We start from the raw sequence: 14,596 nt of genomic DNA on the forward strand, positions 1-14,596 counted from the left end.
TGATCACTGGCAAGATCGGAGGAAAGACACAAGAGACTTGGTCCGACCAGATACGAGAAGCAGTCGACACACCCTTGTGCAATGCCTTCCGTACAGCCTCCAACAGGGAAAAACCGGCCAAGTGCGAGTCAGGCTCGCGCAACGAGGGTTCCGTACAACAGTCGTATTTTTTCGACATTTTGCTCGATAAATTAAAAACTATGATGGATATAAAAATAAATAAAAATCTGTTTTAGAATGTAGATGTGAAGACCTTTCATATGAAACCCCACTTGATATAGTTATCTTACTTCGAAAATTGAAAACACTAATTATTAGTTCATGACCACAATTTAATTTTTTTTATGTGATGTACTCAAAATATTTTTTGAAAAACGGTTTTCAGTTTTTTTCCCCTAATGTCAGCTATAAGACCTACCTACCTGTCAAATTTCATGATTCATGAAGTACCCTGTAGGTTTCTTGACAGACCGACAGACATACAACAAAGTGATCCTATAAGGGTTCCTTTTGAGGTACGGAACCCTAAAAATGGCGCAACATCGTGAAGAAGGTGATATCTCGAGTTAGCCACGATCCTCAAAATTGAGGGATCGACGCGAGAAGAAGAATATCGAATACCTTCGGTGTTTATATCGTAAACTGGATAATTACTTAGTACTTACATCACCTCCAACTGACATCATAGGTTGCAGGCTGAAAGTCCACTGTCCGTTCACCGACGTTATCAATGGCACGGTGTGCACCGTAGTGGGGATTTGCCCAACGGTGGGCACTTGACACACTTGGCCGATGGTGGGCATCTGTCCAACGGAGGGTACGCATATAGCGTTGTTATGAGAGTTGGTCGCGATTGTGTTCGTAGGCTTTGGCGTGGCGATAGCTAGAGATGTCGTCATTGGTACTGATACAAGCGGTGTTGTTTGGGTGTTGACTACACTAACTGAAAAGAAAAAACATATTAGTTAACTAACTGTCCCACCCAAGTGGAATTTTTGAAAATCAGCAGCTGGATACGATTTCCAAAAATCCTGAAACACTACTTTATTTTTAACCGACAATTTAAATACTAATTTTCATCGATTACGATAGCGTTGGAGTGAGCTTGCTTACAAAATGCCTATTCACTTATGCCTTGAAGCTATTCAGGTTATACGTGACAGGAAACATGTATGGCTGATGCGTATTCCCACCTTAGTAATTCGTATCACGTTAAACAAAAACGTTTCGAAGGAGTAGGTTGGATGTCGACCACTAAGAGCTAGCGCGCACCACGGTAAATTTCCGTACGTTTTTTTTCGCAAAATCTGTGTCTGCACAGAAGTGCGCGCACTGCGGAATTAATCCCGTACCGGATTTTCCCCGGGTTGAATTTTCAAAAATACTTTCTTAGTGGATGCCTACTGATCCATCCAGTAGTTTGAACTGTGCGTTGATAGATCAGTCAGTCAGTCAGTCACCTTTTCCTTTTATATATTTAGATATTATTGCATAAAATAAAAAAAAATTACCTATACTAGTTTGTGCTTGAGGTCTAATGGTCTGCGAGTTAACTCCATTGATAGTAATGGGACGGGGCGGTCTCTGTGTCGGCGCCTGCGTCGTCGGCGGCTGTATCGGGATATACACCATGGTATTCTTTCCGTTCAACTCCGACCGGCCATCGTTTGCATCTTTTCTCGGTGTAGGGAAAGTTTTCCTCGCTCTTATTCGGACTTCAGTTGTTTTCGTAACACCTTTTCGATTCAAAGGCGCAACGACCACTTTGTTAATTCTCACATCGCGTAAACTCGCCGATGTGGCCGTATTTACCGGCTGCAAGGTTAACGATCTCATTAAATCCATTTTTTCGACTTGCCGATATGCGTCGTCGAAATCTATTGGTTCCGACTTAACCTCTATTTCTACAGTATCGGCGGGGTTCGCTGGGGGTGCTGGCGGTGACGTCATCCTAGCAAACGACCGAACACCGACCCTACCCACTAGTGGTTTGTCAGTCTCATTTCTCAACTTCTGCAGTTTGTCCACTGCTTCCTTCATATTACGGACGTTATCTGTGCTCGTCGGCGTAAACACATTTAACGCGCAATGCGCAGATACCGTCACTTCAACAGTCTTTGGAGTTGTAGTTGTTTTAGTAATCGTGCTAGTACTTTGCGCGGATGTCGAGAGACTTCGAACGCTACTTATCGTTGGAAGCCCAGTAAAGCTCTTCTTAGCAGACTCGCGAGCTATTACAGCCAAGCTTGTATCATCATCGAACTGTAATCTATCTTTGACAGATTTTGAATTATCTGTTACATTAGTATTAGGTTTGTTCACTTTTTCAATAGGCTTCTCTGCTTCAGTTGCTTTATCCTTAGATGGAATAGTGGTCTCTTTAATTTTATCATTTGTACTATCATTCGATACAGTATCTTTATCACTCTTCTTTTCGGCAGTATTTTCTTCTTTTTCAACTTGGCTGCTATTGAGCGATCGATTTCTTGACTTACTCCGCCTTCGTGATTTGAGAATTGATTCATCTTGCTTTTCCTTTTCAATTTGAGATGGCTTATCTGGTTTTATAGTTTTTTGCTTAGCTGTCGTTTTTTTTTCTTCTTTTTCTTTTGGTGTGCTGGTTTTAATTGGTTTGACTTTTGGGGTTGTCTTAACAGGTGTTGATGTGACAGCTTGTGTCTTTTCTACTTTTTTAGTTGGAACTTCTTTATCTACTTCCTTGTTAACCGTGGGTGTTGTTGGTAACTTTACTTCATTTACTTTATTATTTGCTTTTTCAACTGTTTTTTCATTTTTGTTATTATTGGACGTCGTCGTTTCTGATGTTGTTGTTCCTTCAGGCTTTTTGCTATTTTCTTGTGTACTTTCAGCTTTCTTATCATCTTTTACTTTTTCGTTTTCAATTTTTTTCCTTTTATCGCTAGAGCTGGTATTGATGATTGTTATGACAGCCTCTTCGAGACCGGATCTACGACGTTTTCTTGCAGAATCTTTCTCTTTATTCTGTACACTTTGATCGTCAATCTCCATAGGTGTACTTCTGTAAAATAGTAACAGTAGTTTATTTAAAACATTTACATACAGGCATAACTATATTTTATTACTTACTTTTCAATAGAAACGTCATCTTTCTCGCGAGCGATTGCTGTACCATCGGCCATTTTTCGGGGTGTTTTCGCTTCGTCGTTTTCACTAGCATCACTAAAACCGACAAAAAATAAGACGACTGATTCAAATATCATCAATTTTACCATATAACATTCATCATCTTACCCTTCGATCGCGGAATTTTTTGAACTCTTCGAATTTGATCGACTTTTACGACGATCTTTAACGACATTCGGTGACGAAGTCGCCGGCTTTTCTTTTACTAGTGCACTTAGTTCTCCATCGAAGGCTGGGATCTAAATAACGATAAAGAATTATTACAATGATAAATCAAAAAAATACTAAAAAGTAATGGCTGTCAATTTACTTTACCATCATTTTGAGCTGTTCTGTTAATTTGGTTGGATCGAATGGTGTCTTAAAAGCTGGATAAACGAATTTTCCATACTTTCGCGATATATTACGAATGTGATCCTCCGCCTCCTGAAAGAGAGAAAAAAATTTAATATATTCATAATTTTGATAGTTCCCGGCAGTTAAACAATCGCGTCTGACCTACGATCTGAGTGCGAGCTCGTGCAGGTATTGTTCCACGCGCTCGTGTAATGTTTACAGATGTAGCACTCACACTAATGCAGATGGCGAACGCGGGGTGCGACACGACGCGCGGGCTGGTGTGTTCCGCTACTTTACGTCACGCATCCCACTGACGCCTAAAAAATGCTATAGCGACGCGTCTTGCGGTTAAGTTCAGGGACGACTATTTAATTGGCGCGAACTATACCTATATTAAAAGTGGAGGGGAAAACTGATGCCGGAAATTATAAAATACCTGCATGCTTTCCAATATATCCATACGTTTGGCTTTAAAATTGTTCGGATCCTTCTGGCAATAGAGGAAGCAATCCCTCGCGGGCACCCACGCTCGGTCGTGAGCACCGAAGAACCTCACATCGACCAGCCCCTGGCTGTTCACGGACATGCCTTTCGCTGGCCAGTACGGGAAACCTGAAAAACCATTTTTTTTAAATTCAGATACAAGTTAAACCTTGACTGTAATGTCACCGGGTGGTTAGTGGAGATGCATTCTAAGATAGAAACGGGCTAACCTTGAGGGCGCATTGTATGGTAGGTATAGTTAGTTTTTATCAAATCCATCTGGTTTCTACACAGCATCGTACCAGAATCCGGAACGCTATATCGCGTGCCTTATTAAGCTTTTGCGCATTATACAAATACGATAGTGTGTCAGTCTATCGGCTTTTACGGCCCATCTAATTTTGAAGAAAGGTACAGATGTAGCTTTCATCCCAGGGAAGGACATAGGCTACTTTTGGTTCCAGAAAATCGAAGATTCCACGCGATTTTTAAAAACCTTAATCCAAGCGAATAGGCCAATTTTCCAGGACATCAAAAGCATTACCACGGGAATTTTAAAAATCTAAATCTATGCGGACGAAGTCACGGGCATCGTCTAGTTTAACAATCCCAAAAACAAGTCTTCCATAAAGTTTCTTTACACTCATGTATTTTACTTTTAAGTTGAGAATGAGAGTGAGGGATAAAACTTAGGCTGGCCACGACAATAAGACAGATTTTTGTATAACTTCCTTAAGCCAATATGTTAGTTTACCTCATAAATGTCTGTCTATATCAAAGTCTGCAGATTTTATGTTGTTCCTAAGCCTTTATAAGCTGTGATATGCTGAAAAGCTGTGATAGCCAAGCGGTTAGGACGTCCGCCTTCTAATCGTAGGTCGGGGGTTCGATCCCGGGCACGCACCTCTAACTTTTCAGAGTTATGTGCGTTTTAAATAATTAAATTGCTTTAACGGTGAAGGAAAACATCGTGAGGAAACCTGCATGCTTGGGAGTTCTCCATGATGTTCTCAAAGGTGTGTGAAGTCTACCAATCCGCACATGACCAGCGTGGTAGACTATGGCCAAAACCCTTCTCACTCTGAGAGGAGACCCGTGCTCTGTAGTGAGCCGGCGATGGGTCGATCATGATGATGATGAAGCCTTTATAACATTACTTACCTTTAAGTTTGGCCCACAGCAGTATATGGGGTGTGGAGCACACATCGGTGAACCACGTGAGACGTCGCGCGTGGGCCGCCGCGTAGCATTCCGGACAGGCTTCTATTTCACCCATCTCCGATCGACATGAGCGTACCAACGCGCGGGCCCCGGCGGTTAGTTTGGATTGCACTGGAAATAACATAAAATATCTCTAAGGGACAGAATTTTTTAACATAAAATTGGGTGTTTGACTCCAATTTTTTATTACTTTATTATAGACTAGATTATAAACTAGGATAAAAATAATGACGTAAACTGAGAAAACTAATTAAATCGATCAAATAACAAAAAAGTTATAAGCATTTAAATATTTCTGATTATACTAGAGATAGCGATATAGCATTTTGACGTCACACCTTACTAATGCCATAGTACCTTCGTGCGGTTTCATACAAATTTTCGTTTTGCGAGAAAGGGATAGAAGACCCTCCCACTCCAAAATTAAAATGCCTGTAACTTCGTAAATCTTTGTTGGATTTTAATATTTTTTAAAACGTACGGCATTATTTTTATCCTAGTTTATAATAAAGTAACAATATTTATCAAATTCAAAAGTAGGAAAATACCCAATAGCCCAATAGCGAGCAAAGGAGCAGGTGGTTCCACGTGAGGTTAAATGATTACCACCGCCCATGAACATTAATTGCAGCACCACCAGAGGAGTTCGCCCCTTGAATAACTCCATGTTGTAATCTAGTGGGTCATGTAGTAGTAGTTGGAATGCAGTTCGACCGCGTTTGACACAACTGCCGATCAACTGCGAAGTCCGGGTGTAGTTTTGATAGGGGTATACAGGGTGAACCTGCACGGTAAACGCGCTGTCGGTCGGCAGTTGGGATACAGAGCGTCAATAGCTCAATGGTTAAGGAGCGGACTGAATTCTAAAAGTTTGCCGGTTCAAACCCCCACCCGTTGCACTATTGTCGTACCTACTCCTAGCACAAGCTTTTCGCTTAGTTGGAAAACGGGGAATATTCGTCATAATTAACAAAGCTAATATTCTTTAAAGTGAGTTTGTTTGTTGGTTTCTTCTTCAATCACGTCGCAACGGAGCAACGGATCGACGTGATTTTTTGTACTGTTGCCACTTTTTATTCCGGAAAATCACAGGGTTCCTACGGAATTTTTAAAAACCTAAGTCGCGGGGATCAGCTAGCAGGGGAATAAAGGATTTAGATTGTCGCCGAGCCAAGCGGCTAGCAGTCGCTAGGCCTACAATAAATCTGTATAAAAATAACATACTCATACATGTGTTAAATATGATGCTGTTGTGGAGAATCCACTGCGCGTCGGCTAGGAACGCCTCGGTGCTGCCGTACTTGAGTTGTGATAAGTTCTTCTTCATCAAGGAGAGGTCCATCGGATGAACGACGTACTTGTCGTAGTCCGGGAAGGCGGTTCTATCCACCGGGTTCATGAATGGTTCCACCTATAAGAGAGTACAAAATAATTGTAATCGATAGGTATAGTTCGTGCAAAACAAGTACAGTACGCGGCCGAAAGTAATGTACATCGACCTTTAGAAGGAGATATCAAATTTGTAGAGCGCTCTCTCTGTCGTTGAGATAACTGTGTTATAATTCGGTCATAAAACTCATTTTATTCTCGGCTTAAATATCTGCCATCGCCGATCTCGAATAAAATGGCTCGTTTTATGCCCTTTTTGTACAATCTACGAATTTTGTGCATTCTAAAATAGATTTTTATTTATTTTATGCATAATAGTTTTTGATTTATCGTGCAAAGTCGAAAAAATACGACTGCAGTACGGAACCCTCAGTGCGCAAGTCTGACACGCACTTGGCCGGTTTTTTTATCATATAAATGTGTGTACATTAAATATCTATGTATATAAAATTCAAAGTCCTGACTGACTGACTGACTGACCTATATGTATATCAACGCACAGCCTAAACCGCTGGTCCATAAGACATGAAATTTGGAGGGTCCATTCTTTGTAAAGAGTAGGTATCCATTAATAAAGGATTTTTTGAAATTCCACCCCTAAGGGGGTTAAATGGGGGATGAAAGTTTGTATGAAAGTCCGTCATTTTTCAAGTTATTTGCATGAAAATTGGTATTTGGGTTCTCGGTCACAAATGAAGAAATACGTGTTTCAGGATTTTTGGAAAATTGGCCCATAAGGGTGGTAAAATAGGGGATGAAAGTTTGTATGGGAAAGTTTTAATTATAGATATTATTAACTTGAAATTTGGAAAGTAGGTTTTTTCTTGAGGTTAGGTGTCAGCTAAGAAACGACTATGAGAAAATCCCTCCCTAAAGGGATGAAATGGGGGTTGGAAGGTTATATATTGTGTTATTCGGTACTGTTCAGGGTGCGCGTCCTGATGTTATAATGTTTGTTTCTGAAAAAAAATGCCATTTGTTTCCTGTAGGCCACGCGGGCGAAGCCGCGGGCAGAAGCTAGTTAGGTATATTTGAATTTGCTCTGCAATTATATTTATCATTCGAAAAGTTATTGCTTTGAGTGTAGTGGGTACAGACATGGTACACACACACTCGCATTGTAAACGAGATAATTCGATAGTTCCTATATTATGCTTATAGGCAGGCATGACAAATACCGAGGCCCGGGCTGAGAAATATAGAACTAGCATAACACACCGTTCTACGTGAATCGTTTATTATTAGCACAGAACGAGACGGCGATAGCGACGCGTCCGTATCGATTATTCCGCGTGAGAAAGGGAGGGGAGATGTCGGTCCCTGCCACTGCCTACAGATAAGTAGCAAGGTCATTTCACCTAACCGACCGACGCGTTTGCGACTTGCGTTTCGTATCGCATACTTTTGTCTTTAGCACGTATTATGCGATTTGTTACATTGTTACATTTACATCTGGTGAAAGTATATAATTTATAGATTCATTCGCAACGCCGCGCTGCTTTGCGTTATGTACGATTAAAAGATGTCTACCTATTGTACTGTCGAGCTTATTTTTCAAACTACGGAATATAAATTATATTATAGTCCGATCAATATTGGCGTTCCCAACATTCGTACCAATTTTTAGAGTAAAAATTGGTACGAATGTTGGGAGCGTCAATAATATAATTTATATCCCGTAGTTTAAAATCAGCTTTATCTGGACGATAGTTCATTTTACACCTAATTAAACTTTTCCTTTTGGGAGATGAATGAATGAAGGAATGGGAAACTCATTTGTTCTTTTTGAATGGAAATGTAATAAATAGTATTTTATACGAACGAAAACTATTTAATGTAATAACTACCGTAATGTAGGTATGACGTATACCTACACAATAGACTGTGATAATAGTCAGAACATCGCTCGTTTTAATATGGCGACTGGCGGCCATTTTGTCGTGACAAGAAAAGCAAGATGTACCAACTTAAAATAAATATACTTTATACTTATATCATTATTTTATCACGTCAGTTATCATTACATCTTTGGTGTTATATAACTGACCTAACGTGGACCTAACTTACCTTTTAAAAATTAACTATTAAAATTACACTTACACACTAATATAGATACAAATATAATGTTGTTTCATATTTTTATATTTGCTAAGTATACAGAAGTATGATCTTTTCTTTGCTGAAATAGTGAAATAGGTCATCTTTTTTAATTTTTCATAAACTGTACGGTAATCGAAGGTTTTCGCCAGTCTGTGACATAACCTTCAAAGATGTTGATTTACGAATTACATGCATAGGTAAAGGTTAAGTTCACATACTTTTGCACTAGTTTCGAAACACTAAAACTAGGTACATAACCTACTTATTTACATTCATGTAAAGTTATTGTCAACATGACACTGAATGTTGTAAATAACAAAAACAATTAGATACTAGTAAGTACCTATATTACGCAACAGGTCGAAATGGCAATCAGGGAGGGAGCGCCCGCACACCCACACACCCCCGCGCTTACCTGGTGCGGGCGAGCGCAAGTGACGTGCAGGTATGAGGCGAGGGGACGCCCCGCACGGGCGTCCCCTCGCCTCATACCCCGATTGCCATCTCGAGCTGTCGCAGACCATACAAGCTAATAAATAAGGCATATTTGATATTAAAGCAACATATTTACCCCGTTAAGATCCACCATCCGATCCCAAGCATATTGCAGCAGCTCACACAGACGGGGATGGTTGAGCTTCTTCATAGCGAGAGATCTGGAAGCAAGAATTAGGCATTCAATAGAGTTAAAATGTGTCAACTGGATGATATAGTATGTATAGTCTTCAGTATGTACGGCGGCCGAGCTTCCTGCCACGTTATCCTAAATACCTTCAATGCAAGAGAGAATAGGCATCTTCTAGACAACCGCATTGGCGGTTGCTCTGGTGCTGCAAATGTTCATGGGTGGCGGACGGTAATCACTTAACATCGGGTGACCCGCCGCAGCTGCTCGTTTGACCGCAATTTTTATTTTTATAAAAAAATCGCGTCCCGACCTAGTAGGTACTCATCATTGCTTTTTATTAAGCTTACGCCCGCGACTTCGTCCGCGTGGACTACACAAATTTCAAACCCCTATTTTACCCTCTTAGATGTTGGATTTTATATTACATATATATTTTTTTTCAAGTCATTTTGAGAACCTAACTAGATTTTTAACTAGAAATGGTAATGAATAGTCTGAAAAGTTTTATATATTGACAATTTCAACTAAATATAATATAGTTTTAGGCTATAACAGCTTTTAAAGTGTAAAATGTGAAAACTTACTGAGTCTCTGAAGATTCAGCATGCAACACGTTCATGCATTCCGTACAGATCCAGCCCTTTACGGTCATTGTTCTATTACGCTCTGTCCCTGTCAGGCACTTGTAGTGGAAGGTTCTCGGGCACACTGTGCATTGCAATGGAGGATGACCTTTATCGTTGGCAGCTTGCTCCACCGCCCAGTGGCATCGCCAACAGTACAAGTCTGAACGGAGCCTTCTATTTTGTTCTTCAGTCTATGGATTACAAAAAACATTATAATAGGAATTAATTGGAGATAATAATGAATAATTGTAACAAATTAAACATTAATTACTTTAAACATTGTAAATCAACATGTCTTCAATATGTCAAATAAAGAACCATTTGCAAAATAACATTTGACTATTGATTTTTATTTTCAAATATACAAAAAAGGTTGTAGTATTCTGTCTGCCTGCCTGGTCATTTACATATTACAATATTCATTTTAACTTAATCAAGTCGGCGGCGATATCAGGTAGAAAACCCTATGGTCTAAGAGCCAGCGCGTGCCAAACCTTTCTTATTTTATAAAAGCTGAAAGTTTCTCTGCATATCGTCCCCAACACTAGGAGGAACGTTTGTTTGGATGTTTGTTTGAGTCATGGTGGTAAGTTACATTACACAGGTAATAAAAGTGTAAAAAATCTTATGTCAAAGTATGTATAAAGTAAAAATTTTTAATTTTTTTTTCGAATAGTACTAGAAATCACGTCAAGCATTGCCAGACATTTAGTGTCGTGGAAACCCCTGCCAGACACCCTTAAATGGTAATAATTTATTAAACTTTAAAGGTGTCTGGCAGAGGGTTGCCATCACACTAAGTGTCTGGCAAATGTTTAATTGGATCAAACTGAAGTATCTTTCTAAGTAGTTTCCTAAAATTATTTTTCATTTTACTTGGAATTTAAATATTTGTGTCAAAAAGGTTATGTTGCTTCTGGCTGGGTTAAAAATACTCACAACTTCTGGTTGCTGGGATTCTGTCAGTTTCTTCTTTTTTGGTGATGGAGATGAGCTTTCACTGTCTTTCTTCCTATTATCAACCTCTTCTTCATCATCACCCTTTTGATTCTTCCCTGTTACAGAGTTCAGGAATTGTTTTACCTTATTTACAAATTCTGGGTTCTGGGACCGCATTGATCTTTTAGTAGCCTTCTCTGATTTCCCACTACAATTGCTCTTCTGTGAGTTGATACTGCTACGTCGCACATTTTGTATTTTATCTGCCTCCACAGAAGCATTTAAGCTTGTGTTATTACTATCTGTGGCTGCTCTGGACTTCCTAGTTTTACTCGTCAGTTGTGTACATTCACTAATAATCTTAGAATCTTTGGCCGACCTGAGAAGGGATTTGAGTTCTCTGCTTATACTTTTATTGTGGTCTTTTTCAGATATATCAGAGTTCATCTCTGATTGTGAGTCATTAGATTTTTCACAAATATCTATTGCAGTGGGAGATACTCCATCTTCTTTTTTCTCATCCTTTTTATTTCCTTTGACTTTGTCAGTAGAATCCTTTATTAGTTCTGCATTATCAGAACAATCCATACTTGAGTTTTGTTTGTCTAGAGATTCTTTTTTTGGGGATTTATCTTTGATTGAAGATTTTTCTGATTTGTTTGTGTGGGAGTCAGATTTATTCAGATCATGTTTTCCAGAAGTTTCCTTAGATTGTTCTTGTTCTTTAGCCAATTCCTTAATTTGGTTTGATTCTTTTGTAGGTTTTGAAACTGATTCTGGCATTTCTTTGTGGTCAATAACTTCATCGTCTGATATATCTATAATATCTTTAGACTTCTGTTGCTCTAATGACTTAACAGAAGACTTTATTGGTGTCTTCTGTCCTACAATTTTCTCTGCTTCATCCACCTTCTTATATACAGACATTGTCGTTTGCACCTGCTCAGATTTAGTTGATGTGTTTTGTATCTGATCTGAATTTTTTGGTGTCTCCAATACTTGATCCAATTTCTTTTGAACCTGCTCTGAAGGTGTTTTTATCATCTGCCCTGACTTAGGTAGAGTCTTAGGCATCTCAACTGATTTAGGTGATGACTTAGGCACCTGAACTGCTTTAGGTGGTGACTCAGGCTCCTGATCTGACTTAGGTGGTGATTTAGGTACCTGATCTAAGTTGGGATGTGACTTAGGCACCTGATCTGTCTTAGACACCTGATCTAACTTAGGTGGTGACTGAGGCACCTGATCTAACTTAGGTGGTGACTTAGGCACCTGGCCTGACTTAGGTGGTGACTTAGTCACCTGCTCTGGCTTTGGTGGTGACTTAGGAACCTGATCTGACTTAGGTGGTGAATTCGGCACCTGATCTGACTCAGGTTGTGACTTAGGCATCTGATCTGATTTAGGTGGTGAAGTTATTTGACCAAGCTTTTTTGGGCATTCTGAATCAATCTGCATTTTTTGCACCAGATCCAACTTTTTAGGCACTTGCTCAACTATAAGTGAAGTTTTTGGCATCTGGTTTGACTCAACTAGTTTCTTTTGTAATTGCTCTTGTATTTGCTCAGATATTGGAGGTGTCTTTTGCACTGATTCAGACATATTTAGGGTCTTTTGCATGTACTCAAACTTTTTAGGTGTCTTTTGGACTTGCACTAACTTTATAGGAATTTTTTGTGCCTGGTCTAATTTTAGTAAGGACTTCTGCATGTGTCCAGAAAGTGTAGGTATCTTTTGGTCCTGCTCTGACTCAGTTAGTGTACAATTTACCTCCGCTGACTTTGTTGGTGCCCTTTGTTTATTAAAGTAAACTATCCTAACTTCCTTATTTGAAGAAATGACTATTTTCTTGGACTGATCCTTTTCGGGGGAAGGTATAGATGTTGCCACAGCCTCCGGTGCATCTTTAGACTTAGTTGGTGAAGACTCTGGAGTACCATAGCTGTTTAAATCTTCCTCCTTAACCTCTTCAACAACTATAACCGTCTCAAGATTTCCATGTATCCCTGTCGCCTGCTGAGTGTCAGGCACAGCACTTGTGGTCGAGGACACGTCGGTGCCCACATGATGCTCAGAATTTTCCTCCATGACCTAAACAAAAAATACCTAGTCACTAATATGAGCTATGAACTTGAATAAAAATGCTGACTGAATGAATTACAGTCATGTGTGGCGTATCAACAATAGGCATCTAAATATTGGAACCGGTCATTACCCAAGCTTAGACATCCAGCCAGTTACTTACCTACCTACTTTCAATACATACAAATTCATACAGAAACTTACGTTTGGACTCTTTGTTGTGTGTCGGAACGATGTCTCTTTCAAGAAATGCTTGTCTTAGGTTACACAACTTCTTGTTTGTCCATCAATCACACCGATATTATAGGTTTAGCTAAAAATATTACATTACAACGAACGAAAGAAATCACACATTGCCAAGCAGATAGCAAAATTCACAAACTGTCGTTCTGTCTGTTCTGTCTTTACTTGTTATTGGTAGATGAATCCTGACGTCACTTGTTTTACTCCAATTTCCAAGCTCGTGTGTGTACATCTCGTTCTGTCACATATTAAATCGTAATGCTTTGGCTCTTTTCATTTCAGTAAACCGTCTACCTATCTCTTTCATTGACGTATTCTCATTTAACTGCATTTAACATTTTTTTTTAATATTTAGTTGCCACTTATATTATATTTATTTCATGGCAATACTATTTATCTTTCTATTCTAGATTTTGATAATAAAATATAATAGGTTAAGAATGTAATAACTACATACAAATAGAAATATAAAATATATATTAATAATATATTATATGACGTTCTAAAAGATCTTAATCATATTAAGCAACAGTTTGGGAAAATTGGTTTAGAACTTAATTTTTCGAAATGCGAATTGTTTTTTACAGAAAAACTGTCGCAAGAAAGAATTCTATTGGCCTCTGAATTATTCAATGAAATTTCACCTAATATTAAAATACTTGATAAACGTTCACTTTGCCTTCTCGGTGCTCCTCTTTATAATGAATCCATACAACCACTCTTGGATCAAAAAGTCAGAACATTTTCGGCTAATACCGACAAATTGGGCACTCTAAATTCTCACATTGCATTTTCGATCCTAAAATATTGCCTTTTTGTACCTAAATTAATTTACATTCTCCGCGCGAGCCCAATTTGGAAATTTCATGGACTACTCGATAACATGGATGCCACCCTTAAAAGTACACTAGAACAAATTCTAAATTTAACTTTTGATGAGCACTCCTGGAACCAAGCAACTTTACCGGTCAAGTACGGTGGCATCGGCGTGAGGAAAATTTCCAGTGTAGCTCTTCCGGCTTTTCTGTCCTCTGTGCATAGTATAAAAGAGCTTAGCTCTCAAATTCTCAAATCCAATTCATCATTGACCTATGCCGCAGAGGCCCTAGAGAGTTGGAAGGTCAGATGTCCCAATGTCGACATCCCGAAGGAACGTACTACACAAAAACTTTGGGATTTGCCATTGGTTCAACTGACACATACGAATTTGGTTCAAAATCTTACAAGTGACAGAGATCGTGCCAGGCTTCTAGCATTATCCGAAAAGGAATCTGGGTATTGGCTGCATGCCTTGCCATCAAAAAATCTCGGCACACTTTTAGATAACGAAAGTTTTCGTGTGGCTCTAGGTCTCAGATTGGGAACACCACTGTGCCATCAG

General features: G+C 39.2%; 2 protein-coding genes across 6 annotated transcripts in view; both read right to left on the reverse strand.

The window, feature by feature from the left end:
- Nucleotides 1–13,475, reverse strand: part of LOC117997239 (MYND-type zinc finger-containing chromatin reader ZMYND8-like) — a 29,457-nt gene extending 15,982 nt beyond the window's left edge. For 2 of the 5 annotated variants that reach the window (XM_069509746.1, XM_069509747.1), the window contains exons 1-12: nt 13,177–13,474; nt 10,891–12,981; nt 9,910–10,142; nt 9,269–9,353; nt 6,433–6,619; nt 5,149–5,319; nt 3,941–4,116; nt 3,481–3,591; nt 3,274–3,404; nt 3,109–3,201; nt 1,512–3,040; nt 666–943 (exon numbers count right to left, since the gene is read on the reverse strand). In XM_069509746.1, coding sequence (XP_069365847.1) covers nt 666–943; nt 1,512–3,040; nt 3,109–3,201; nt 3,274–3,404; nt 3,481–3,591; nt 3,941–4,116; nt 5,149–5,319; nt 6,433–6,619; nt 9,269–9,353; nt 9,910–10,142; nt 10,891–12,978 — 5,082 coding nt within the window. In that variant the 5' untranslated portion in view covers nt 12,979–12,981; nt 13,177–13,474. Of the gene's footprint in view, nt 1–665; nt 944–1,511; nt 3,041–3,108; nt 3,202–3,273; nt 3,405–3,480; nt 3,592–3,940; nt 4,117–5,148; nt 5,320–6,432; nt 6,620–9,268; nt 9,354–9,909; nt 10,143–10,890; nt 12,982–13,176 lie in introns of all 5 variants that reach the window. The other 3 variants (XM_069509744.1, XM_069509745.1, XM_034985478.2) reach the window with 3 other exon arrangements.
- LOC138404778 (uncharacterized) overlaps nt 1–14,596 on the reverse strand; it is a 218,962-nt gene that overhangs the window by 127,524 nt on the left and 76,842 nt on the right. The window lies entirely within an intron of this gene.

This window comes from Maniola hyperantus, chromosome 4, assembly GCF_902806685.2.
Source record: "Maniola hyperantus chromosome 4, iAphHyp1.2, whole genome shotgun sequence".
Classification (NCBI taxonomy): domain Eukaryota; kingdom Metazoa; phylum Arthropoda; class Insecta; order Lepidoptera; family Nymphalidae; genus Maniola; species Maniola hyperantus.